The 12,804-nt window shown below is 47.6% G+C and overlaps 1 protein-coding gene across 1 annotated transcript in view; it reads left to right on the top strand.

Moving 5' to 3' along the window:
* Positions 1 to 3,771: 3,771 nt before the first annotated feature.
* The window catches only part of LOC311338393 (kazrin-like), a 43,809-nt gene continuing 34,776 nt past the window's right edge, over positions 3,772 to 12,804 (top strand). The window contains 1 exon segment of the mRNA XM_084463664.1: positions 3,772 to 4,701. Within this exon segment, the coding sequence (XP_084319790.1) occupies positions 4,428 to 4,701 (274 nt within the window). The 5' untranslated portion in view covers positions 3,772 to 4,427.

Below are 12,804 nucleotides of genomic sequence, written 5' to 3'. Positions count from 1 at the left end.
GAGTGACAGTGGAAGGGAGAAAACATTTGTTTTGTTTGCTTGATAAGAGCCCTCTCGATCACACTCCACTCTTGTTGTTTCTGCCTTCACTTCTTCTTTCTGAAAGACACTGCTGTTCTCTGAGTTACGAGCACATGACCAGGTTGTGTTTCTAAAACAAACAACAAGACAGAAGACAGTTCTACACACAGCAAGTGAAAACTTGTTTCTGTTTGCATAACCAAACTTGGGGCTCAGAAAACCGTCCATTTCAATGTAAGTTAGTTAGAAATTTGTTGTTTTGATGTCTTTGTCAAACAGACTTTCTCTCATCCTTTTTCAGTCAATTTCCCAAGATTGTTATCTGTGGATGAATGTATGAATGTTTGTTTATATGTTGTGTCAAAGCACTCAATATATTTTATATTGTTTTGAGGATGGACAGAATTTGTGGTTGATGTGCCAGCAAAGAACAAGGCCGCCACAGGATCCATACAGTTTTTAAATCTTTGTACTCCCTGGTTAAACTTTCAAAGTTTTAAAATGTGTCTTATGCACACATAGACAAATGGAAAAGTGATACTAGGGGAATTTGGCTTTCCCGTGGAGGGTTCAAATCGGAGAGAGGGCTAACATTGCACTGTGGCTAAAAGTGGAATGTTGGAAAATACTGTCAACTGAAGGGCAGCTCTTTTAGCGAGATCAGCCTTTTAACTAAATTACTTCTCTGACAGTAAAGTCATGGCATGATTACGAAAGCAATATAACTATATGGAAAAGGTCATTCTGGAAAGGTCCAAGGTCTCGCTGCTATTTATCTTTCAAATAATTGGTTTATCCAACAGAGAACTAGACGATAAACAAAAAACACTAGCAAAGTGTTATAAGTGTTAATCAGCTAAGCGAAAGCCGATTGCTGTTGTAAATCATTGACTCTTTCATCAACTCTCTAATCACACCCGAAATAAGCTTTTCCCTATCCACCTGCAAAGGCCACTGCGATGGGTCATTTTGCTTCAGACGGTTCAGCCTCAAACACTATCAATCCCGTTGATAGTCCTGGGCATCTCGTCCTGGGCGTCTCCTCGCGGTGAAGCTCATCCCTGGAGAGGTGGGAGTTCTGCGGTTTTGATTTCCTCCCACCGCTACGACGCAGCAGTCTCAGCGCACGAGGAGGTCTATTCCCTCTCACTCCTGATGGAGGCTGTCACATGACCATCTGAAATAGGTCTACGTCCTATTACACGTTATCAATAGAAATCCCCCGCAGACAAGTGTGGCTGACGCGTCCCTACGTATGTGCGCAAGACTTAAAGGACACTTCACACTTCACATCCCCCTCACCCCTAATATTAGTTTTCTTATTTTTGGTGCCAATTTCCTTTAAGCGGTCGCTGCGTCCTCCCCAGTATAAATAGTAGACAGGGCCTTATATCAAGTCCCTCATCGGTAGATAGCGAGTGCATTCTGGTGTGTGCGCACGGACGACACGTCGATATTCAATTAACGCAGGCAGACGGCACCGCTGACCGTTTATCGATACCTCTTTCGAACCGCGCACTCTCTCAACCACACTTAATTACACTTCCTGTTTTTAAAAGTGTCAACAAGTAAACAAAACAAACACACACTAACCGCACTTAGCAAAAGTTAGTGAGAGGAAGCCACGACGTCCATTGAGGTACCCAAGGGTTCGTCAACTGCTCCATGGGAGGAGGTCCTTCCTAACATGCACCCTGCATGTTATGGGCGGAGCCCGTTTATGCATTCCCAAAGTATTTCTCCCCGTTATTGGTGTGTATCTGGGCCGCGACCCGGCTGTTGACCCTTAAATCATTCATTTCCTTGCATTCCACGCTGTAGCTCTCGAAAGCCTTGCCTCCCAGAGCCCATCAGCGCCATTGGCGGGGCCGCTCCTATGCAGCAAGCCGTGACTGTCATTCTTGTTTATGGGAAGCAGTTGTGTTGTAATAACAAGGAGCCTGCTTTCCCTTCTCATCCAACCCTACGGCTCCAAGACAGTTGGCCCTCTGAGCTCCGTTAACCCTTGTGTCTGGTCCTGTGTGTGTGTGTGTGTGTGTGTGTGTGTGTGTGTGTGTGTGTGTGTGTGTGTGTGTGTGTGTGTGTGTGTGTGTGTGTGTAGAAGGCCGTGTTGTATTGAAGTCTAATGAGTCAGAGACAAGCATACTATACAATCATCAGGGAATGTCCACTGTGGATTATCATGTGACGATCACTTAAGATGATTCAATTACTTTGAGCAAGCTCTTGAAGATTTGTAATGCTAATTAACCTCTAAAACATCCCACTTTTGATTTACACACAAAACAGAACCTTCTTAAGTTTAAATTTTGTAATTATTATCCCCATGCCAATAATTCCTGTCTGAATTTAATCAAGAGGAGCAGGAGTGTAGGAAAAGCCTGACAGGAGACTTATCACTTTCCGACCAACTTTGTATTGCACTCATTGCTCTAAAGTGATTAGAAGAAAGCCAATTACCTTCATTGCGCTACACTTCTAAGAATCCGAAAGTACCACAGTGCAGGCCGTGATCAGCATCCCTAGCACAACCCAATGCGGTGGCAGAAGTTAAACAACTACAGTGGAAACTTTAATCCAACCGCCACCGCCCCATTGTTTGTTTATCTCTCTCTCTGTCTCTCTCTCCCTGTTATCGTGTGAATACCAACAAATACTGAGCTGTAATCAACGAAACAAAATGATGCGTCGCTCGTCTCCTGCACTTTGCTGCTTTGCGTTCCCTGAAAGGACATATCTTTGAGACTTGACTTGAATTGAAATGTCAGCACGAGCCGATTCTACAGCTGCGGCGGCATCTGTCAAATATGACTAAATGCATCTGATTTGATCAAAACAAACATTAATAAATACAAATACCTCAGACCTGGAAGTCTTAATGCTTTCCTCAGATGACAACCCCCCTGCAAAGTGGTGGGTGCAGCTGGTGAGCATGCACGGCTTTCAGAATAACTGAAATTGAATTATTATTGGATGTTTTTTTAATGTCAAATAAGATGGCGAGGGATTGTCACTGGCGTTTCAAGCATGTACTCAATTATAATTCACCATGGTGCCCTTTTTTTGGTTGTTCCCCCTATTGGAACAGAGTGTTTGTTGTCAGCTAAGTTTCAGCTCTCAGAGTAGAAACGCTTCCCTCTGGGCTGGGCCACATGCTCCACCCCCCCCCACCCCCCCACCCTATAGTCCGATGTGGGGGTGAGCTTCCCAGAGACAAAGGGACGAATATATTATGGCATGAAAAAGCGGGGGGCGGGGGGGGGGTTGGTGGTTGCTTGGTAGTTAAAAAGACAGCGGGTGTGTGTGAGCGAGGGAGAGAGTGGGAGTCTCCGCGGGGGGAGAGAGAAAAGATGTAGAGCACTCGCCTGGCCGTCAGACACTTCTGCCTTTTTGCTTTTTTTTTCCTTTTCTTTTTGAGATCGGAAACAAAAAAAAGTTGAGGTACAAGGAAAGAAAGTCTAAAAGAAAGAAAGTTTTAGGGACCCCCCCCACCCCCGCTCATATAAAGGATTGCTCGCTCAATAGGGGTGTGTGTGGGGAAACACACAATGTGTGGAGAGTTCCAGAAGAGCAACTCGCTCTAACTCCCACCCCTGCCTCTCCCCCTGTCCTCTCCTTTGCCCCCTCTCCCTGGTCCTCCAGCACATGGTACAGTCCATTTAAAAGGGTGCATGTCATCTCCTGTGTGTGTGTGTGTGTGTTTGAAAGAGCGAGAGAGAGAGAGAGCGAGAGAGAGAGCGAACGCCGGGTCCTCTCTGAGAGCAGCTGCTCACAGTGCATTCTTCTCGACGGGAGCACAGCACACTTTGCACTCTCTCTCTGCTTGCTGGGCGGCATCTCTCCCTCTTCTCCCCCCACCCCTCTCCCTCCCTCTCTCCCTCTCTCTCTTTCTCTCTCTGTTGCTCTCACTCTCCCTCTGTCTTGCCTTCACTGTCTTTCACTCTCCTATGAACTCACTCACTCTGCTTTTCCCGCGCTGACATTTTCTCCGCTTCTCTGCTCATACACACACACGCACACACACACGCACACACACACACACACACGCACACACACACACAAACGGTGCTCTGAGTCGCGTTGTGAGCAGCCACAAAAGGCGTCATTCTCCGGGGCGGTTAACAGGTAGTAACCTCTTCGCTGTGTGGAGCTCGGCCAACCAGGAAGGGGGCAGAGGAACCGGCAGCTCTCCACCCAGACACGAGGGAGCCGGGACTAGGAGAAGGAGCAGTAGGAGGAGGAGGAAGAGGAGGAGGAGAGGACAGGAGAGGAGAGGAGGAAAAGGGAATCTCAATCATCACCTCCTCACCTCCCGCCCCGCCGCCCCCACCCCCCTCCACCCCCATGCCCTGACGTGACACCATGGCGCTCTGTGTGGATTCCATCCTCAGGGGAAAATCCTCAAAATGATGGAGGACAACAAGCACCTGGCCCAGCGTATCGACGGGGCCATACGCTCGGCCGGCCAGGAGGTGACCAACCTGCGCTCCGAGCTGTCGGCCACCAGCCGCCGGCTGGCCGAGATGGGGGCCAACAGCCCACCGGCGCTGGAGAACAACCACCACCACCAGCACCACCTCCACCAGCACCACCACCAGCAGCAGCTCCAGCTCCAGCAGCAGCACCACCAGCAGCAGCAGCACCACCAAAACCACCACGATGACAGCCTGCACTACCAGAGTGAGTGGAGTGTCCACAGCATGCCTCTTATGTGTTTTGTGTGTGTGTGTTTGTGTGGAGGCGAGGTGTTTGCGTGTGTGTGTGTGTGTGTGTGTGTGTGCGGTAAACGTTGGCAGCGGGGAGAAAGTGTTTTCAAAGAGATAGAGATCTGTGTGTGTTTGGGTGTTCAAACACACACACACAAACACACACACACACACACACACACGTGGTGTGTATGTGAGCAAGCATATGCATGAGGCTCAGGGTGAGCAGAGTGAAAACAGGAACATGTGTGACTGCCTGGTTGGCAATCAAGTGTGGGAAGTATTCAGGGAATGCATGGCGGGGGGACTAATCTCATTCCACAGCTCTCCTTTCCCCCCAACATGACAGAGGAATGGGAAAGGGAAGCGAGAGCAAGAGAGAGAGAGCGAGGGAGACATTAGAGTAGTTTATCCATCTACCAACTATGGACAACACTCATTACATACAGGCGTGTGTGTGTGTGTCTGTCTGTGGGTGTCAAAATGTGTGTGTGTAGGTCTGTTGTGTCTGTGTAGGTTTGTGTGTGTGTGTGTGTGTGTGTGTGTGTGAAGATATGTGTTTGTGTGTGTGTTTGTGAGTGGCCCACACAAATACAAGCATTACAGCCTATTGTGACTGTTTTCAGGTGCTTTGTAATAACTGCATTTGGAACTTGACAGCCAAACTTTAATCTACCCGACACTGTGTATGTACAATGTAGTTGTCAATCTCATTGTTTGTCTATCACTGGCAGTGTGTGAATGCTGAATACCAATAATTATTTAAGCACACTCCTCCTTCTGGGGTGGGTTCAGTCGCTCTTGCTATGGGTCCATAGCTCCGATGCCTCGGTTCTGGTTGGGAGTCTCTGTCTGGGTTTTAATGATTGGATCCTAGATGCTGGCAACTCTAATTAGAGTCGGGGCTGCCAGAGCACTATCACTTGGCTAGGAGAAGAGGCGTTTTAGGAAGGATTTTAGGAGATTTGCCTCCCAGTTCTGGCCATAAACCATGGAAACGATGGTTTCATTCGACTATTTATTGGGCATTGAAAGTGCTTCTCGTGCTCATTATATAATTTTTGTAGTTAAATAGTAAATGAAAAACGATTCATAGCACCAGTGCATTCCACACATAGTTTACTCATTATGATTTTAACTTGTTTTGCCACTGCCTCAGCTCAGATCACCAAACGCAGATAGCTCAGATCCCACTCGAGTGCTCAGAGAGGGGAGGAAGTCTTCTACCTAGGGCAGTTTGCATTCTCCCTTCGTCCCAAGCCGGCTCCAGGACCTGGGGGGGGGGGGGGTGGTGGGGGCTTATTGAGTGTCTGGGTCTCAGTGTCTACTCGATGGACCCCTGCATTAGGCAGATTGAGCTGAGCAGCAGCAGGTGATTTGTCTCTCGGAGCTTAGTATTGGTCCATGGGGGCGAGCGACAGGCTTTCTTCTTCTCTGCCCATTTGAACCCATGGAGGGACTCCGCTGATACACCGTGAGGAACGTACTAGGAACGGAACGGGGGCTCTCGGGGGTGTTTCGCCTCATGTCTTTGTTCTACTCTCAACGTTTTTTTTTATCAAACCGTTTGCACATAGTGGGGATCATTCTCTCGTTTCCTCCTCTGAGTCCTGATTTTGCCGGTTTACATGAACACGGCGTCGTTCACAAGCAGAGCTGACATTCCCACATTCCACAGTGTTGACGTCATGCTTCCTGTCCCGTCCCCCCCCTACCCCCCCCCACCCCCCCCCCCCCCATACCCCATCCAAACCCACCCTGAGGACCGGCCAAGCTGTCAGGTGACCGTACGGTACGAGAGAGTCTTATTAGACAAACCAGAACCACACGTTGGGTGTTGTCACCCAACGTGATGTTGTCAAGAATGAAGACTGTAAGATGAAGTATAATGATGGTGTGGGGGGGGGGGGGGGGGGGGGGCACACACACTGAGCATGTCAACACAAAACACAAACCATTATTTCCAATGAAACACACCACACACACACACACACGCACACACACACACACACACACACACACACACACACACACACACACACATGAAAACACACACACACACACACACACACACACACACACACACACACACACACACACACACACACACATGAAAACACACACATAAACAACCCACACCACCCACAGCTCCCAGATATAACTTCAGGGCTGCAGGGACCCCCTGGGGTACACTTGTGCTGTCTATTTGTGCCACCACTGCACTCTGCCTCTCACCCGGGTCCCAGCCACTTCAGGTGGATCCCTCTGGTTAGATATGACATGTTGCTGTTGGTTCTTGTCTCGTTTGTGTCAGACAGTCAGCTGGTTCCGTTGTCCACCACATTGTAGAGATTAGGTGTTAGGTGTCTCCCCCCACCCCCACACACACACACACACACACACACACACACACACACACACTGTTATTAGTGAGTCCCATGGTTGTCTGCCCAAGGCTGTTGTGCCGACAAGGTCTGTTAGTATGCACGGACCATTACACCGTAAAAACATTATACTGCAACTAAACGCCACATTTTTTACCGTCTTTGACTTCCCAGCGGACGCTGGGTAACATTAATGACAGCTGTCCAAGGCGGCGATAAAATCTATACCTTCTAATCGTCCTTGGAGTTTGACCTTTGAACCATAAACGATTGCGAATGCAGACGTTGAAGGCCTCCTGATGATCCAAGCCAATGAAACGAAATGTGTGTTTGTTTTGTGCTGAGCATTTGTGGTACAGTGTGAGTTATAACTTGCTTTTGGGAGAATTATTTAGTACTTGTACCAATGTAGTACCAATGTCAAGGTGATGACCTGCTCCCTTTATGTCAAGCCATTGACACTAATGTATTCATGGCTAGGCTGACGGCACCCCATAATATTGACTTCTCCTCCTAACCCCTAGCTTTCAGGTCCACGCACTTCCAAAGAGATTGACTCTGTCACTTTCACCATGTTGTACATTTGAGTTGACGCAAGACTCAGAAATCACCGCATTGCATTTGGATATTCAGCGGGAAAAGAAGCAGCTGCAGTGTTATGGCCATCCTGCCTGAAAATCAATGCTCGATAATCCTGTTAAATTATTTATACTTGTCGACTATCAGTGCCTTGCAGTCGGGAGAGAGAGAGAGAGAGAGAGGGAGAGGAGAGGGGGGGGGGGGGGAGAGAGAGCGAGGGGGGGGGGGGGGTGGAGAAATTTGACAGACTGACGGTGATCGACTGTCAAAACTCCATCCTTACACCTCCCAAAACGGTCTTTCTTAAGTCATCCATTCATATAATAGCTTTGGTGAATGCATGAGAGGGGAGGCACTCTGAAATAATTATATTTCAGATGTTCCACTTTCTCAACAAACAGAGGAATTCTGATTGAGACTAGTTGTTTCCAGCGAGACCGGCTAGGATATCATGTTGCCTCGCGCACAGCTACATTGGTGCATCTCTGTGTTGGACTCATTTCTGTAATCCACAATATAACCACCAGAATTGACACAGGTTTATTTCACTGCTCACAGGCATTGTCTGTCTACTGAGTGACAGATAGAAGCTTAGTGGCATTGTTGTAATGTTGTCACTTGGGCTGCTTTTCACGCACACACACACACACACACACACACACACACACACACACACACACACACACACACACACACACACACAGAGGTGTTAGTGCACACTTGTGTTTACTTCCACCAAGGCAAAGATGTAGCGATTTGTTTTTTCTTATGGAGAACCGTCCTCTATGGTCTTGAAGCATCCGGGATAAGCATTGATTTGCCGATGGCTAGACAACAGTACATATGAGCAGGGGAAGCAATGATGAATGAAAGAATACTTATTTTTGGCATTTTAGTTTTACTGCAAGAAGAAAAAGGAAGGAATGGAGGAAGCAAGGAATGATAAACCCGCAGACAAATGAAAGAAACGGTGGAGCGGCGGAACTGTGGACTTCAACGCTGTGGCGGTACGTCATTCAAAGCAGGATGTGATGAAGGAAGGGCCCCATGTCTCCCCATCTGGCCTGAGTTTGCTAGAGGCCCCAGCTCTCTCATTACCTCATGGTGCTCAAGAGCCGGCCCTAGCAGAGGCTGGGAACGCAGCGTCCAAATACAGGGGCCCACGCCTCTCTCTGTCTCTCTCTCTCTCTCTCTCTCTCTCTCTCTCTGATCCCCCAGAGACCACCCGCCTTCCTGTTAACCCTCCGTATGTGGGGAGAGAAATATGCCTTGTGCCTGCTGAACCTTCCTCCACATCCCCAACGTCACCATCACAACCACATGTACCCCCCCTTCCCCTGCTCCCCCCCTCCCCATCTCCCTTACACACATTCCCTGCCTGGCCTCCCACGGCCACTCCCTGTCTGTGGTCAATGCAGCGTAAGAGGAACTGTGTAACAAACAAAAGCCAGGACAAGCTATACCCCCCTAACCCCCCCCCCCCCACCCCCCCGCCCACCATCATCATTGCATCTAACTCTTCCACCCCATTCCCAACCAATTCTCTCTCTCTCCCTCTCCCCCCCCCCTCTCTCTCAGTCCCCCCCCCCTCTCTCTCTCTCCCTTTGTCTCCATCCCTCTCTCTTTTTGTCTCTAAACCTCTCTCTCTCTCTCTCTCTCTCTCTCTCTCTCTCTCTCTCTCTCTCTCTCTCTCTCCCTTTCTCCCTCTCTGGCTCTCTTCCGCTGTCTCTCTCTCACTCTCGCTTTCTCTCTCTCTCTGTCTCTGTCTCCCTGTGGTCTGATACCAGCGGTAAAAAATCGGACTACTGAACTTGTGGTCGGGGCTCCTCATGCTACGATGATCCCTGCTAAACGAGTTTGCTGTAGTTGAACACTGAGGAGGATCACAGTAGGACCACAGTAACTCTATTATGGCCAACGTGGTGCTGTGGCTGAAACAGTGCTACTGGTTCGAAAGGGAGTAGATACAGTCTCTATTCCTACTGTATATTCCATTCATTTCATGTACCTTTTCTACACCCTATTTGAAACATCAATCTAGCAATCAGCGTCGATTCCAGCCGTGTGACGTATGATGTCAGTGTAAACTAGCCTCATATGTTTCTACGTTTGCAGCAACGCAGGAGGCAATTGCTGATGGGGCGTTCTGGTTATCCATTACAGCACTGGCAGGTGGTATGGATGGATGGTGTCTGACCCTGCTGTGTATCAGGTCCCTGGACAAGCAGGGGGAAAGTGTTGTCCTAAAAGACAGCTGGTGTGTGGTGGCGCAGTGGTGAACCAGATGGCCCTGTATCCACACTGCTGGCCATGTAACCGTCCACCTGAGCCACGACAAGCTAGACAGACACAAACTCTGGCACACAGTGGCAGGGGCGGAGATAGCGACCTGGTGGCAAACAGGCAACACTTAGGCGCAACATTTCCATTTTAATTAAACACTTCCCTGAGGGGGTTAGTTAAGTTCATTTTAAGGAGCGTGTAGGAGTGCTCTTTTTTGTGAAATGTACCATTAATGGGCTCTCCATTGTAAACCCCGCTTTGTATGATGGTAATCAGTCAAGCTAGAATGTCTTGTTATGATAATAACATTCTTCAAAGCTGAAGATTGCCATTAACAGAGCTTTTCACATGAAAGATTTTGGTTTGCAGTCTTCTTTTTTTTTTATAAACTGTGATTGCGTTGAGGCTATCGCTTTTCGTGAAAGATACGACTCAATTCCCCTGGATGTGCACAATGCTCATTTCCCTGGTCTGCTTCATACAGACGACCTTATAGACGACATTATTATGGGCGGCCTTATCTTAATATTGCAAACACCCTTTTTCTTTTATCATGAATGGAAATGGAATTAAATAGAAAAGTACAGGAGATGAAATAGAAAGAGAATGTCCTATGTTTTCATTGGGGTGCCTGGTGTTTATCACCCTTATATTTCACAGCGTGGACTCTTTTATGGATCGGGTTGAAATATCACTTCCTTTTTTTACGACACAGTGAACCCTGTCTTCATCAGCTTGTGCATCTGGCCTGGCTCATGGTCAAAGCCCACTGCAGCTCCCCTTGCTACGTTGCTAGCATCTAGCTTACCAGCAGAAAAGCTATATTGTAGAATCAATGGGAGGATTCAGAGCTAAGAGCAGGGGAAGGGTCCAGGGCTGCAGGCCTGAGACCCTCAGTACATAGCTAGCATCTACCTAACTAGAGGCTACACCCCTAGCCAATAGCCCTAGCAGACCAGCTTTGCTTTTGAATCAATGCAAGGATTCTGAGATCAGACCAGGGGGGGGGTCTGTGGCTGCAGGCCGTGGCCTCTGATATTAATACTAGCAGTGTTAACCCTGGCCTGACCTAGCACTTACATGATATATAAACCCACTGTAAGTGGAGTGGGAGGTGGTTAGGAACACCCTGGGGGGATGAGTTCTTCTAACCACACCCACCAGGACCATGTCCAGACACAGTTGGACCAAGAGGACTCTTTGTTTTTCATTCTCAGAGATAAGAAATGTGTTCCCGACAGCTTGTTTGACACACTTTTCCCTTTAGCGGGCTGCTAGCGAAAGGCTTGTGTCTGCCATATTGTAGCTGTAGTCAATACACTCTACAGGAGGCCCCAATGATGACACCGATATGACCTATGAATGGATTATTCTGAAGTCTTGACAAGCGGCGGTAGAGCAGGGGGACAGCCACTGAGTTGGGGAGAGAGACAGAGAGAGATGGAGAGGGAGAGAGAGATGGTACGGTGGTTCCTTGCAACAACAGTGCCCTGGTCCTCCTATTAAAATGCCCCATTGCTTCGACTTTTATGTTGCTGCTGTCACTTGTTGTCACTTGTTTATCGCCGAGCACAAGTGATCGTAGCAGACGTAGAGGAAAATGAGTTTTGAGGAAGGGCAGAGCCCCCTTACCCTGTGACCAGGAGACGCAATGCTTCACATTCCAATGTAGAGACACTAAGCAGAGCACTTCAACCACCGACGATTGGTCTTCAAGGGAAGTGCCTGAACAGCAAGAACACAATGCACCATCCCACTGCTGTAGCAGCACATCACCGTCAAAGATCACCAGCAAAAATGGCTGCGCACGTTCACCACTAACACATCTGCACACAAATTATTATTGAGTGCACTTTTACTGCTTGTGAAAGCAATTATATGGCCTGGGAGCAGAAATTTAATTTGGGCATAAGTGGGTGGAGCCACCCATGGCATTTTATAGTATCTCAGTGTTTCTTACCCGATCAGCATTTTATTGTCTATATTTCCTGGTCTGTTGATAGGCTATGTACTCAAATACTGCTAATCCTCAAGGCTTAGGCTATGGTTCACTGCTCCTGATGATCCTGCTTTTGTTCATAACACAGAAATTTGTTTTGTTAAAAACTGCACACTATCTTGAGGTGTAACAGGTAAGGGATAATGTAAAGAGAGTCTCTCATTGTCCTGAAGTAAACCCTGTCGGGATGATGACACACTCGCTGTAAATGATTCCATCTATTACACGGCTTGAATGGTTTGAACTGTGTCCATAGCAACGTGAGTTCTGTAGCCTTCTAAAGAGGAACCTTCTAAGCGTTATACTTCATGTATAACTGAAGATTGTCATTGACGGTGAAGTGAGACAAGTTGAATGGGTCTTCTTTGTGATTATAGACGTTTCTGTCCTTATCCATGTCTTATTTATGTCTTATTTTTATATATATATATATATATATATATGTTTTATCATTGGAATTTTAACAGCAGATAAAATAGCAGGAAAAATCTTTGCGTGCCCAAGAGCAAGGGCAGTATTAGTGCGTACGGGGGTGTCAGTTACGTTGTGCTTCACATTTTGTGTGCATTGTGTGCGCATATTGTTCTTGCAAGCAGAGAAATACTGCACGCATGTGAAGTGAAGGGCTCGCTAAAGAATTTGAGTGCATGGTTGTGTTAGTTGTGCGCACACACAAAGTCATCGTTGCTCGTGATTTTTGGCAGTGTTATGCTGCCAAACAATGCCATTAGAAACACACATGCATGCACTCATGTAGAAGAATGTAATTTAATCTACCGGTACAATATATGTTATGTATGTGGCTAGACGTAGACCTGAATAGTAAACAAAC

This window comes from Micromesistius poutassou (genome assembly GCF_964030765.1).
Source record: "Micromesistius poutassou genome assembly, chromosome: 2".
NCBI lineage: Eukaryota > Metazoa > Chordata > Actinopteri > Gadiformes > Gadidae > Micromesistius > Micromesistius poutassou.
The sequence above is the reverse complement of the archived record's forward strand: the minus strand, read 5'-3'. Positions and strand labels throughout refer to the sequence as shown.